The 14,333-nt window shown below is 56.2% G+C and overlaps 2 protein-coding genes across 2 annotated transcripts in view; one reads left to right on the plus strand and one right to left on the minus strand.

Annotated features, from left to right (window-relative positions):
• Positions 1 to 950, plus strand: part of Dlec1 (DLEC1 cilia and flagella associated protein) — a 45,351-nt gene extending 44,401 nt beyond the window's left edge. The window contains exons 35-37 of the mRNA XM_055601666.1: positions 147 to 300; positions 541 to 664; positions 751 to 950. Of these exons, the coding sequence (XP_055457641.1) occupies positions 147 to 300; positions 541 to 664; positions 751 to 874 (402 nt within the window). The 3' untranslated portion in view covers positions 875 to 950. The remainder of the gene's footprint in view (positions 1 to 146; positions 301 to 540; positions 665 to 750) is intronic.
• A 179-nt stretch (positions 951 to 1,129) lies between these two features.
• LOC129672310 (3-ketoacyl-CoA thiolase B, peroxisomal) lies at positions 1,130 to 9,995 on the minus strand. Its single transcript, XM_055601665.1, has 12 exons — positions 9,755 to 9,995; positions 9,524 to 9,617; positions 8,683 to 8,740; positions 6,908 to 6,987; positions 6,631 to 6,673; positions 4,669 to 4,767; positions 3,802 to 3,882; positions 2,569 to 2,759; positions 2,243 to 2,422; positions 1,951 to 2,006; positions 1,729 to 1,874; positions 1,130 to 1,480 (listed from the first exon to the last, which is right to left on the minus strand). The coding sequence occupies exons 1-12, from the start codon at positions 9,926 to 9,928 to the stop codon at positions 1,405 to 1,407; spliced, it is 1,278 nt and encodes a 425-aa protein (XP_055457640.1). The 5' UTR covers positions 9,929 to 9,995; the 3' UTR covers positions 1,130 to 1,404.
• Between the last annotated feature and the right edge of the window lie 4,338 nt (positions 9,996 to 14,333).

The following is a 14,333-nucleotide window of genomic DNA, read 5'->3' on the forward strand; positions in this document are numbered from 1 at the left end:
CCCAGAGCTGCAACTGTCCTCTTCCCCAGCTCTGCTCAGAAGTGTCAGTGCTTGGGGGAGATGGGGTACCCTGTGTCCCAGGACCACAGGACCCCAGTGGGCGAGGTTGCTTCATGCCTCACTAAGTCACAGGCTCGAACTCCCAGGAGGTGCCCCTGCGGGCTACCGTGGCTGTGCCAGAGCTGCAGCTCTCCACCAGCTGGGTGGACTTCGGGACCTGCTTTGTGAACCAACAGCACACACGGGAGGTCTACCTGATGAACCTCAGTGGCTGCCTGAGCTACTGGACAGTGTTGATGGGTATGCTGACCCCTCCCAATGCTGCTGTCCCTTGGTGGGACTGAGCAAGACCCCTAGGGAAGACCACTGGGTCCCGTCCATGTAGACTGGCTTCCTAGGGCTGGTGGCACTTGACACCCCCAGAGTTCACCTGTCTTCCAGTGCTTGGTTGTCCTGCCCTGGGTTGCACCCGAGAGGCTGGTCCAGGGGAGCCACACAGCAATGGCCTGTGCCCGTGTGTGGCCTTTCTTCTTGGCATAGGACAGGAGGAACCAGGCAGGGAGGATAATGCCTTTGAGGTCACCCCAAGCAGTGGGCTGCTGGAGGCCAGACCCACCAACGCACCCCCAACCTCCATTCCCCTTCAGGTGTTCTTCACCCCTCGGTAAGAGCTGCTTCCTGCCTCAGGAGCACTGCCCACGGGGCCTGGGCAATGCTGGCACCCCCTGACCTCACCTACCCCTTCCCTAGGAGCAACCTGCTGTACGAGTCCACGATGGTGGTGGAAGGCGTGCTGAGTGAGAAGCCCTGCACCCTGAGGCTGCGGGGCCAAGGCTCTTACGATGAGAGATACGTGGTGCCTCACCAGTTCTGAGGCTCTGGAGTCCGCAGCCCCAGCCCCGGACATCAGTCTGGCTCAGGGCCGAGGGGCAGGGCTGCTGAGCAGGGACACAGGCTGTGGGGCTGCCGCAACTCCTAGGATGAGGCGGCTCCTCCTGGGGATGCTGTCAGCCAAGCCCTTGTATGGCAGGCCCCCGGGGCTAAGGAGCGCAGGCCGCCGCCACAGTGACTGTGACGACCACTACACCGATGGCCCCCAGAGTCCAACGAAGCAGGAGCTGGACCCAAATCAGACAGCACACATTTACTCTGTCCACTGTGCCCATCATCCACGCGGCCACCGTCCCACAGAAATACACACTGCCCTGTGCTCAGCAGTGCCTGGCCTTGACACTGGTTCAGCCAGGAGGACTGGATGGCCGAGTGCTCATTTGTCCCTGTATCGTGATTACATTTTCTAAATTAAAGTGCTGTGATACAGTGGTGTCCCATGCCAATGGCCTCCGTGGAGTCCCCCTCTGGCCACCACTGTAGGGCGCTCTGGTGGCGCCCGTAGCCAGGGCTTCAGTTTCCAGGGTATTCAAAGACGGCAGCGGCTCCCATCCCGGTCCCGATGCACATGGACACCACGCCGTACGCCCTGGGGAAAAGACTCCGAGTTTGCTGGACAGAGCCACACCCAACCCGTGCCCCCACCAGGCCGAGCCGCAGCAGCATGGGAAGCCGCAGAGCAGATCTGTGGGGACTGAGCCCTGGACAGACACACGCCCAGGCGGCAGACACCTTCCTTAGGTTATGCTGCCTTTACACAAGCCTCAGGTGTGTGTGCTCGTCTCCCCAAGCCCCAGCTCTCACACCCCCCACAGCACCCCAGGGGAGCAGCCTTACCGTTTCCCACGGCGCTTCAGTTCATTGAGCAGCGTGACTACCTGCCTCGCTCCGGTGCAGCCCAGGGGGTGGCCCAGGGCTATCGCACCCCCCAGGGGGTTCACCTTCTCAGCAGGGATCCCCAGCTTCTCCACACAGTAGAGGGCCTGAGAGGGGTCAGAGCGATAGCTGAGGCCCCCATCTGCTCCGCCCAACCGATCCCACCACAGCACCCAGGCTCACCTGGCTGGCAAAGGCCTCATTGATCTCAAAGATGTCTATGTCATCCACAGTCAGCCCTGTGGGTGAAGTACAGGCCAGAGCTGACAGGGACCACTGGGCTTGACCTGGGTCTCCCCGGCCCAGCCAGACCCCAGGAGTCTAATGTTCATACTTTAGGGACAAGGGAGCAAGTCCCAGCTGTGGGGTCAGGAGGGCCTGTCCCACCCACAGCACCCACAGGCCAAACCCAGCACACCTGAGCCCCAGGGACAGGTAAGGAGGGATCCAAGCACAGGCTGAGAAGCCGCCTCACCTGCTTTCTGCAAGGCCACGGGGATGGCATAGGCAGGCCCGATGCCCATGATATCGGGAGGGACGCCAACCACTGCGTAGGACCTCAGGACCCCGAGGATGGGGAGGCCCAGTTCTTCAGCCTTGGACCTCCGGGCCAGCAGGACGGCAGCCGCTCCGTCACTCACCTGACTGGAGTTTCCTAGGGGAGGGAAGGGATGAGCAGGCATCAGGCCCAGCTGAGGAGAGCCAGCCCTCCACCATCACCTTCCCAGGGGTCCCGGTCAGCTCCAGGTCTCAGACTGGAACAGGTCACCTCAATCAGCCCTATTCCCGGCCTGCGCTCACCAGCCGTGGTAGATCCCCCATCCTTGAAGGCAGGCTTCAGCTTGGCCAGGCCCTCCATGGTGGTGCTGGGACGGACACCCTCATCCTGGGTCACAGTGATGGTTTTCTTGTTGCCCTTGTCATCGAGGACAGTGGTTGTCACAGGCACGATCTCGGCTCGGAAACGTCCTCCGCTCTGGGCTCTCGCTGCCCTGCCAGCACCATGGACAGTGAGTCTCAGGCATGGTTGTGGTCTCTTCCTGCCTGTCCCTGGCCATGGCTAACACAGGCTGTGTCACCCAGTGACAGCACTAGCCCTGATGGAGCTGTGACTGACCGCTGAGGGTTCCTCACGACACTGCCTCATTTTGGAGGGAAAGGGTGCCCAAAGCCTCCCTGGACTCTTCGTCATCAGCTCTGGGTTTTCACATCTTGGTGCTCATCCCAGTCAAGAGAAGAACGCTGAGAGGTGCTGTCAGGGTTAGCCCTCCTCACTCACTGGCCGCTAAGCCTGCTCAGTGGTGTCTTCCACACTGAGGCTGGATCCTTGGGAATATTTGTGCTGGATTCTTCAAGTCTCATGTTTGACTGTTAAAGACACAATTTCACCTGGGCCCCAACTTAAATTTAAAAGTGCAGTGCACCTCCAAGATGTACTTTCTCATTCACACAGTTGATACACGAGGCATGCACAGGATGATTCTTTGTAGCCATGTGCAAAAAAGAAGTGGGGCGATTCCCCTGGGCAGGAATGCACGGCTCCAGTGAACGTACACACTGCTAAAAGGGGAGGCCACCCAGCTCATGTTCACCCCTTCCTTTGCTGTTCTCAACATGTGGCCTGAGTGGCCAACCTGGCACTGTGCTTCCCGCAGGCCCAAGTCTCTGGTTTTCTCGAATGGCAGCCTCAGGCCACAGCTCCTGGTCCAGGTCTATCTCTTGTGTTAGGACGACTAGGTGACTAGGTCTTAGCATTACTGGCTCCTTACTCCAAGCTTAAGGATCACCAGTGGGCACCATATCTGGTCAGAACAGGTAACTAGTCCTTATGTCCCAAGGGGCAGAGTGGGAGAGGGGCTGAGGCCCAGCTAGGGAGCGGACACTAAACGGAGTGACCCGTTAAAGAGGACCAGTGGTGTGAATGTCCCCTTCCACCTCCCAGCTCCAGGCCTGGGGCCAGCCAGCACCTTGGTATCATCATTACAGCTAAGGTCGCTCTCCAGCCCTGTCAACAGTCACCCCAACCGTACTCACTTCTGCTGGGAGGCCAGCGCGAAGGCATCCTGTTTCTGCCTTGAAATGCCGAACCGCTCAGCCACGTTCTCCGAGGTTATCCTAGCGCACATACAGAAAAGCAGGAGGCCGTGGGTCTCCAGGGCCTCACTGAAGGCCTGGTCTTGCACCCCTGGGCATCCTCCAGTCCACGCCCCAGGAACTCCTGACTCATCATGGATATTGAGCACCCATGTCTACCAATGCTCAAAAACAGACACCCCTTACAGGGCAGAGCAGCATGAATGTGGGGCCTAAAAAAGGATCTGTCCCCTGACATAACACAGGGCAGGAGGAATGCTGGAGCACTCTCTGGCCGCAGTTTCTCCGATGGCTTCTGGGTTACTCTTGGAAACAGAGGCTGTGGCCCAAGTCAAGTCAGCCTAGAGTTCTGATGTGGCCAGCTTCCCAGGATCCCTTGCCCTTGTGAGCTCAGAGACATGGCTGCAGGGTTAAAGTCCTGGAGAGATGGAGCAGATCGCCCACGCTGCATCTCATAGGCCCAAGTCCTCCCCAACATCTTCAGAACTTCAGTGCTCCCCACACCCTTCTCAATGCTCCAGGTCTCTAGCTGGGGCTTTGGGAACATCTGCCATCCTCCTCCTTGTGACTGGACACCTTAGGGTAGGGACAGCATGGGATATGAAAGTCAAGGGTAATGCAAACCCCATGCCTGTTGAGTGCATGATTCTCAAAGGATGAAGGGTTGGGGAGCGGGTTCAGGGCTTGGCATTGCCAGCCCCATGGGAGGAAATCCCTATCTCTGGTTGAGGACAGACAGGACAGTGAGTGGACACACACAGAGACAGAGACAGAGACAGAGAGTGCGTGCTTCCTGTAGACACTCACCCCATAGGAATCAGGCAGTCTCTGGCTTTCTCGTTCTCCAGCAGGCGAGAGGAAATATTCCCAGGGTTCCCTCTCTCCGACAGAGACATGGACTCCACACTGAAGAAAAGGAGTGAGCTCTAGCTCTAACAGGAAGCCCCAGGGGCAGCCAGCTGTGTGGCAAGTGCTGGGGAATAAAGAGCCAGGGAGCCCTCCAGGTATGCACCACACATCTGGCTGTGAGCAGGGATTGCAAAGTGCCTGAGCTGCCTTTCCCTCCAGCCCAGACACGGCCCCAGCACTGGGGTACTGCTGCATGGTGTATTCCTGAGCCAAGTAAGTGGTTCCCAGGGGTGGCCTTCTAGTTGCCCCTCAATGTAGTACAGAGCAGATCAGCCTGATTCAGCCCACAGTGCACCCGAATCAGGAGAAGAAAGGAGGAACAGTGAGTATTAAGCTTATACTAAAGAAAGACCTGGCCTGTGTATATTGACAAGTGGGTGGGATGGCTGAGAAAAAGGGCGGGGTCCAGAGCAGGGGAGTTGGACATTGCTAGGGAGGCGGCTGTGAGGCCACATGAATACCAGAGGCCTCAGCTACATCCTCCCCTGACGTCAGCATAACGTGAACTCTCTGTTCTTGCGGAAGGATTGAGTATGAGCTTCAGGGCGTCGGATGTGGGGCGTGAGCACTGCGCCACTCAGCTGTATCTCTTGGCTGTAACAGGGACCTATTTCATTGTGAGACAGGATCTCACTAGGCTGCCTCAGCCCCAGAATTGCTCCATAGCTCAGGTAGGCCTTGACCTTGAAATGCTCCTGCTTCAGCCGGGTTACAAACCTGGCCAGGTGTTCGAATTCTGCTTACGTATGAGAACCTGTCAAACTGTGTGACTGAAAGACACAGCCCCACAGAGACAGCCATGATGACTCTGTACAAGCATCCTACCACATCCACAGAGCTGAGGAGGGTTCTCCTTTTTGCAGATGAGGATGTGAAGTCTTAGCAAGGGAGGAAGCTGGTCACTGTCACTAGCATGAACCCCAGATAGACAATCTGGTCCCATAGGTCAATCCTGGGCAAGTTGCAAATCTTAAAGCTAGAAAATAGTCAAGTTGTGATGCAGGCATCTTCCAGCCATAGCTGCTTTGTCTTCAACACCAGGGTCCTCACCCTGCTTGGAACTAGAATCCATCCCCCGAAGACCTCAGAGGACTACAGCCTTTCCCTTTAATCTGCCACACCTGTGGACCTCGTTAAGGCAAACACGAGGAACAGTGATGGGAAGGCTAGCTCTGACCCTTCCCACCACGGATCCCGTTTGTGGACTTTGGCTGTCCTCCTATGGCACACAGGTCAGGACAGCCTAATGCAGGCAGCCAGGGCCTGACGATAGGCCAGCGGCGCTTCCTATCAGGACTATTCTACAGAACTGGGGCTGCTTGCTCCGAAGCCCGCCAAAACCAAGGCTCTCCTAGGCTACCTTCCAACAGCAGGTGGCCCCAATGCTCTGCTCTTTCCTGGAGACACTATCAGGCACAACATCTGTAACCCTCTGGCCCAGAGGCAGAAACAAAGGTGCAGCCTGAGTCGAGGGGACAGTGAGTAGATCACCCCAGATCTGACCATGTCCCTCAGAACACAGCAGCAGTGGGGATTTCTCCCTTGGTACTAGGGTGGCAGACACGCTTACAGCCTAGAAAGATAACATTTACGTAGTAAGGACGTGTCCCTGACTTGAGGGAACCCATGCTGCCACTTCTCTCAGGAGCATGGGAAACCAGCCAGTCCACGTGCCACGGATTTCCAACGTGACCATCAGATTTGCAAGAATGAAAGAGGCCGCTCCACTCAGAGCGTCAACCATTCCTAGGCTGCATCTGTGGGAGCAGCCAGCTGCCATGGTGGTCAGCGGAAATCACAGAGCAAAGTTAGTCTGATTGCTGCATTGGTTAATAAGGTCCGGCAGAAAGGCAATCTTACCCACAGGCCATGCCAATGTCATAAGACCCATTTCTGATGCCACCTGCAACAAAAGCACTTCATCACCACCTTGGCCAGAGGGGGCCTGCCCTGGACCAGCACAGCCCGGTCCCTCCCTGCTCTCGGGTTGCATTCAAGAAAGCCTCACAGAAGACCCAGGAGCACCCAAAAAGGCTGGGGGAGTGACAATGGGTGTTCCTCCACTCCTGCTTAGGGTGGCGAGGGTCACGGACCAAGGTCAGGGTACGCTCATGGGCACCCGGCAGTCACAACTTACCAGCAATATTGGCCACTGCCTGCAGTCCCGACGAACACTGTCTGTTGACTGTAGACAAAGGAACAGTCTCTGGAATGCCGCTGAGACAGAAGGGGAGACGGCAGTCAGCCCTGGACGCGCAGCCAGCCCTAAGCCTGCCACAGTCTCACAGAAAGCAAGGCCCACGGGACTTCTGGGCCATACGAGAACCCCATCAGTGTGTGCGTAGGTCAGGACAAGGGCAGGCCTGCCCCCACTGGAGCGGAGCCGTGAGAGTGGGAGTAGCTACCCTGCAGCCCTGTCTCCACAGTTACTCACTACCCGAGGTCCCTAAGCACATTCTTGTCTGTCCTACAGGTCTCAGAGCGGACCACAGACAACCTTCCACTGTCCCAAAGACTCAGCAATGAGAACCAGTCGCTTCTGTGGTCCTCTGAGGACAAGCGGCGTGCTGCTGGGCTCAGGCACAACTGCAGTACTCCAGCCCTGGGCTGCCAGCATCCCTCCCCTGACCTGCCTAGGAACTACAGAGCTGGCCCCGTGTGTCCAGGTTGCTCCTCTGTGGGGTGTTTTCCAATCGGCATTCATTCTTCCATCCTTTGCGCTGGGGCTCCCTAGGTTCAGCCACTCAAGTGTTTGGAGCTGCCTTCCAAGGCGGCATACGGGCCTTGGCCAACATGGTGAAGCCCCAGGACCATCCCAGGCCCTTGACTGACACACTGAGAAGCCCAGACAAGGAACACGTGGGAAATAGGGTGGTTCTGGTGTGCAGGAAGACCAGAGAATCCCTGAGCTGGCGTTCTAAGTCAGGTTCTGAAGGGGCCCCTAGAATGGCGGCTCCCAAGGCAGCAGAACTTCTCCAGGTGCCCTGATTTCTGGTGGCCACTCCCTACCAGATTCACCAAGCTTCCCCTCAACAGCCTCAGGTTCCGCCTGAGAGAAGCTGTGGAGCTGACAGTGCAGAGCCTCATGGGATGCCCAACCACAAAACAGAGAAAGACAACGTGGGAAAGCCACAGGAAGAACACGACGGAGAAGCCACTGAAGCTAAGGGCGAGAGCATCCTTGGGCAGGGTGTAGCCACGACAGGCGAAGCAGACGGCGACAGCCCTCCACAGGGATGAAGGAGCAGGGGAAGGGTGGAAGCAGGCAGGCAGCCCTGATACAGCCAACTCGAGAAAGCAGGCTGGAGATGAGCACAGATAGCTGGGGAGGGATGGGGACTTTGAACCTCAGGCTAAGTCTACCCCTTGCCAGTTCACAGAGGTCCTGCTTGCTTGTTTGTTTGCTGACTGTTTTTCCTGTCTGTCACTGGCCAGTGTTGCTATTACTTCTGACCCATGCAGCAGGGAAGACTGAGGGAAGGGTGTGTCCTCAGTCTCCACACAGGAGTGAATCGAACCATTCCTTCCCCAGTAAGCAATGCCGAGAGTACTAGGCCTCCTCCCGGGCTCCTGTGCCCCCATGAGGTGGCACCCCAGGCTGCTGACTGGGAGAGCCTGGCCTTCCCAGATGCTAAGAGTGCAAGCAGACACTGCTCGGTGTGGTTATGCCACCATTTACACTCTAAAGGGTGTGTGGTAAGTAGGCTTCAGCTAAAAGGTAGGCCACAGAGAGGCTCTGACCCAATCCCCTGGGTCAGAGGCCCAGGCCCAGTGACCACCCCCCCCCCAAGTAGGGGAAAGGTTATATTCACAGAGCTGAGTTCAGCACACTGTAGTTGCCTCAACATCTTTCAACCTGACCTTCCACCAGGAGTCATGGTGGACAATCAAAGCTGGAGCCAGAGAGATTACCTCAGGAACTGGGCAATGCGCGCCATGACGGCTCCGGCCCCGGGCTGAAGCACATTGCCTGTGGACGGAAGAGCCCTTTCTCAGCTCCTGGTGGGGCCTAAGGTAAAACACACCCCAGAAAGGAGGCATTCCAGGTCTCTCCTGGAATCACAGCCTCTGGAGATTGGTTCACATGAGGCTGTGGAGGCTCAGAGTCTGGGGAACGGGGAGCCAGCTACCAACAGCCCAGTGCTGGAGCCTACCAGCATGCTTACCAAGGCTTGCTCCTCTAAGTTGGCACAGGCCGGGCCGGGCCTGCTGGCCTGTAACAGGACAGACTCTGGGGTGGAGGCACACAGTGCAAAGCCCCAACGCTGAGGGAAGTGACAGCCTGCAACTCTGCCCGCAGGCCTCACTGCAGGGAGGAGGGTCAGGCCGGCACCTCCAGACAAAACCGTGCCCTGCACTGTGTTGTTGTATTCGGGGAAGAAGCAGGGGTCAGGGCAGGGCTGGTGAGCCCGCCTGCACCTGTAACCCGGGCTGGACCACATGGTCTCTGACAGGCAGGGTGCCTGTGTAGGTGGAGAGCCGTGCTCTCCCGGTTCCTAGAGTCCCCAGAACATCTGGGCTTTGGAGCAGCTACCTGGGGCACCCCGGCTTTCCACCTCCGCTCAGTTGGCCCACGCGCCTCTAGGGGGCGCCCAAGGTTCTAGGCTAGAGACAGGCTGTTAGGACCTCAAGCAGACCTCTGTGGTCCAGAGAAAGTCCTTCCCCTCCGTAAACTCAGGTCGGTGATGGGGAGAAGGATCCCGAGGAGGAGGCGGGCGGGAAGGGCCGCTGCGGGAGCGGCAGGTGCGCTCACCCACGGAGATGTCTTCCAGCTGCTCAGGCCTGAGCTTCACGTCCTGGAGCACCGCGGTCAGCACGGCCGACAGAAGCTCGTCGGGGGTGGTGTCCTGCAGGACACAGCAGCGGTGAGCCCGGCTCCCGCACCGACCCGGGGCCCCTCGTCGGTCACCGGACCGCAGAGGGCGGACCCCACCCGCGCTGGCTGCCGTCTGCACCCCTCGCCCGCCGGAGGGAGGGGCCTCACCTTGAAGCCGCCGCGGCCCGCACGGCCGATCGGGGTGCGCCGTCCGTGCACCACCACCACGTCGGAGGCCGAGGCCCGCGGGAAGCCAGCGGCGCAGGGCGCGGCTTGCAGCGCGGCCGAGCTGGACTCGGGCCGGCCGGCCAGGTGGCCGAGCACTACCTGCAGCCGGTGCATGGCGGAGGCGGCTCCCACCGGCTTGCCTAGGTTCTGAGTGCCGACTTCAGAGGATAAAAACAGTGGCTTGCACAAGGTCAGAGCCAGTTGGAGCCTTGCATTTTCTACATGTCCCGCCTACCTATTCTGCAGCCAATCAGAAGGGGAGTCTTCCTGAGGCCACCCCACCACCCCACCCAGCTTCTGGAAGCCAGGTCAAAGAACTTCAAAACCCCTCCTCAAAGCTCAGCTAAACAAGCCTGTGATGCTGCAAGTGGGCACGTAAAAGTTCAAGGTCAGTTTGGGCAACAGAATAAGAATTTGTGTCAAATAAGTTTGTTTGTTTGTTTGTTTGTTTGTTTGTTTTTAAAGTTTGTGCACATTTTTGAAGCCCCTCCCAGAAGTGTAAACTGGGACTTTCTGGTCTTTCAGAGCGTTTTGCAATCAACACTGCAAGGCAAGACCTCCTAAGTCTTCTGGGTTTCTGGACACAAGCCAGGATAACCATCCTCCAAACACCGCCATTGCACTCTCAGATGAAAGGCAAGTGGTTCGGGGCCAAGGCAACAGCTTTACCCTATGGAGACGGAGACGGAGGAGGTCTCGACTCTAAATTGGCTCTCTTCTCTCCTGGGTCGGCTGGAAACTTAAGTACCTTTGGATTCCCAGCCCTCTTCTTGGGCAGCTTGCTGGTCAAAAGAAGCCGTTTTATCAAGGCACTGACGTGGTCTCAGAAAGTGTCCCACGGGTCTTAACACCTCTTTGCAGCTGCTTGAGACGCTCTTATTAGTGATGAACAGCCCTGCACCTCCCCCCCCCCACACACACACCCCACCCCCCCACCCCACCCCGTTCCCCGATCCCCTTAGCAAGACCTTAAAGGAAGCCACGGGATGACTGGCAAGTTAGCTCATCAATGACTTCCTGCTGAGTGAATGAATCGGGGCTCCCTGGATCTAGAATGTGTTACCACCCTTAAAGAGACCAGGTTCCTCAACCAAGGCGACAGGTCAGCCCAAACCAGACCCCAGGAGAGCCCAAAACACAAAAGGAGAGGAGGCTGGGAGAGGGCTCAGAGGGTAAAAGTGCTAGCCCCACAAGCATGAGGTCAGAGGTCAGGTCCCCAATGTGCACACCAACCCTGGCCCTGTGACCTTAGTGCAGGTGTGGGAGGCAGAGGCTCCTGGGGCAAGGCGGTGCCTAGACCAGTCATATCCTGTGTTCCAGGTTCAGAAAGAGACCCTGCCTCAAAACAACAAAGCGGAGAGGGGTCCAGGACGACACCCAACATCAGCCTCTGGCCTCCACCTGTATGCACACATATACATGAGCGAGCACAAGAGAAAGAAGGCCTTCCCGCCCCCACCTCCAAGCGCACGCACTGCCTGCCCATTTTCCTAAGAGCAGGGCTCCACGCTCTTTAGACACCCCAGAGGGCAGGCAGCATCGTGCCTCCTCACTCGTGTCCCCACCATCTTCCAGGGAGGGACTTTGTGAAGTCTGTGGCCCCATCAGCTCCCTGGATGCATGTACACACCACAGCTCAGGAGTGCACGCCGCTAGGCCTAGGGTGGCCATAACTACCACCCAAGACAAAAACCGCAGCGCATCTAAGGCCTGAGGAGAAGTGAGATCTTGTGTTTCGTTGTTTTTGTTCATTTGTTTCTTGTAACTGGATCACAGGGATGCTGAGCACGAACCTTGTAAATGACAATGCCTTGCCCCAATGTCAAAACATTGAGTTCTTCCGCAGTGAGCAAAGCCGTAGAAGTTTGTACATCAGAAGGACAGGCTCGTCCCCTCCACAGCCAGGGTGGAGGGACCACAAGGAACATTTCTGAGTTCCACATTACTGGTCCCAGAGACCTCAAATGGAAGTGTGGGAGCCCAGGGCTTTGTACATGCTAGGTAAGCATTCAAACAACTGTGCTTCTAGCCCCCGTTTTCATCTTCTGTGTGTGTGTGTGTGTGTGTGTGCCACAGCTTACCTGTGAAGGTTAGAGGACAGTCTGTAGGCATCGTTTCTCCCCTTTTCGTTGTGGGAACCGGGAGTGGAGTTCAGGTTGTCAGGTATGCGCAGCAAGCATCGTTACCCACTGAGCTACCTCGCCACCCTCAGCTGTTGTCTTTCTTAGTGGTATTCTTTGAAGCATAAAAAGGTGTTTAATTTTTTTATTCAGTCCCTTTCATTTCTAAAAGCGGGTTTTTTCTCCCCCCACAAAAGTCATTAAACTTTCCAGGTTTTCCCTCTGTGATCTGTGGTAAGCTATTTCCCCTTTTCTGTCTCAATGGTGAACCACCTCCTTGGTGTTTGTGATCTTCAAGATTTCCTTCATCTGTTTGCTCCTTTCTTCCTCATTTCTCTCTATCCTTGTCTTTCCCATGTTTAGTCTCTTGTATGCTTGAAGCATATTGCTCCTCTTTGTGCGTGTTTGTGTGGGTGCACATGTGTCAGGTGTGTGTGTGTGCATGTGAATGCCTGTGATAGCCACAGATCAACCTTGGATGTTGTTCCTCAGGAGCTTTCTTAGCTTCATGTCTGTGGCTGTGGTAAAATAACCTGATATTTTCTCTAGCTGAGTGGAGAAAGGATTTCTTTCTTTTAGCTCACAATTTTATTATAATCCATTACAGCAGGCAGGTCACAGCAGAAGGAACTTAAAATAGCTGGTAACGTCCCACCCAAGCCAAGAGCAGACGGAAACAAATTTGCCCATGCTCAGCATGCTCTGCCCGGGGAATGGTGCCGCCTACAGTGGCCTACAGGTCTTCCCACACCTACCAACATGTCCCCTGTGGACATGACCAAAGGCCACCTTGATCGAGACAATCTCCCATTGACAATCTCTATTAAGTTTGATGGGAAAGCCAGGCATGAGGGTCTAGAATCCCAGACCCTGGGAGATGAAGGGTAGAGGATCAGGAGTTCAAGGCCATCTTGGCTCCTGTTCAAGTTTAAAGCCAGCAGAGGCTACAGGCCCCATGCACAGGAACAAAGTTTAATGAAAAGCCAGAATCTCAGGTGGAGGGCATTCTAAACACCCAGTGCTGCTAGAACATTCTAGGAGCAGTGTGGGTGGGCAGAGCCAGGTTTTTCAGCACCATAGTGTGACAGGAACTGCAACAGGACAGAAGACCTGTCAGCCACTGGATAGGACTTGTTTAGGCACAAATATCTGTGCTGGAAAGGGAAGAAGCTGCTGTCCCTTTAAATGACTATGAACACAGCTTCAAGGGGCTTGTTGATTCTGGTTCCTAACAAGGAGTTACACACACACAAATACAAGAGTTATGGTGAGTCATTCCCATAGGTGCCCTACAGTCAACTTTGCCCTTACTAGGTGATCTCATACTGTTAGCCTCTCTGGCCCAGGTCCAGGGAGCTTTGCCACCTGGCATTTTTAGAGCCTGTGATTTATGAGGAAGAGTGTCTGCAAACAGGCAGGATCAGGAATGTGCGGCCCTCTGCACACAACCGGCTCCCATGTGAGCATGCGCACAAGGGCTTCGAGTGTTCACGCTTAGTCTTGATTTGGAAGAGAGCCCCGGTGCTGCACAAAGCCTTCCACCCACTCTCTCACCTCTGACGGTGCTTCTTGGCTTTGCACACCTCAAGGGTGAGGCCAGCGTGCTCCCGGCAGGGGTTGTCACCCCTCCCTGCATGTGTGATGTCAGCCTAGAGGGCAGATCGCATACACAAGGCCCAGCTTGCTCTCGCCAGGCGTTAGGCAGTGGGCGCCCAAGAGGCCTAGACACGGGCTTCTCGGTCAAAATAACACGTTTTAAAAGTCCAGACCTTAAATAGCGCCAACCACTGTTTCCAACTAACAAATGAAATCTTCCCGCTTAGTCCAGCTCCTGGCTTATAGAAGGAGAAGCCGGCCAGTGGCTGTCTCTAGACCCTCCTTTTCTAAACCTGGGCTAGACTAAGCGGGAAGGCTTTGGTTGACTGTAAATGACAGAGCTGGACCCTGACTCTCCCTCTTGACTTTCAGTCTGCTCTCCTCCCCATCCTCACCCTCTAACCTTGGGCCACGGCAGCATTGTAAAAGACAGCATGTCACCCAGCAGGAAAAGAGCATGCTGTTGGTGTGTGCGTGCTCATGGTGCATGCGTGCAGGCACATGTGCATTCATGGATGTGTGTATGTGCTCGTGTGGTTCATGCTGGTGCTCGTGTGTATGTGTTCATGCACAGGCCAGACATTCATAGTGAGCGTCTTCCTCAATCTCTCCCAGCTTCTTTGAGACAGAGTCTCACTGAACCCAGAGCTCACCGACTTGGCTAGACTGGATGAGCAGCAAACCCTGGAGAACCTCCTGCCTCTTCATCCCTGGTACTACGGCTTTAGAAACATACTTCCATGTCCCCACGTCTCCATGTCTCTATGTCCCTATGTCCCCACATCTCCATGTCTCCACATCTC

The sequence above is a fragment of the Psammomys obesus genome, unplaced genomic scaffold (assembly GCF_907164565.1).
Source record: "Psammomys obesus unplaced genomic scaffold, mPsaObe1.curated_primary_1811, whole genome shotgun sequence".
Lineage (NCBI taxonomy): Eukaryota > Metazoa > Chordata > Mammalia > Rodentia > Muridae > Psammomys > Psammomys obesus.

Coding starts and splice junctions, on each gene's coding strand:
- LOC129672310 (XM_055601665.1), bottom strand. CDS start 9,928: ATGCACCGGCTGCAGGTAGTGCTCGGCCACCTGGCCGGCCGGCCCGAG. Junction 8,741..9,523: donor GCTGGAAGACATCTCCGTGG/GTGAGCGCACCT, acceptor TTCCGTCCACAG/GCAATGTGCTTCAGCCCGGG. Junction 2,007..2,242: donor CGTGGCCTTGCAGAAAGCAG/GTGAGGCGGCTT, acceptor CTTCACCCACAG/GGCTGACTGTGGATGACATA.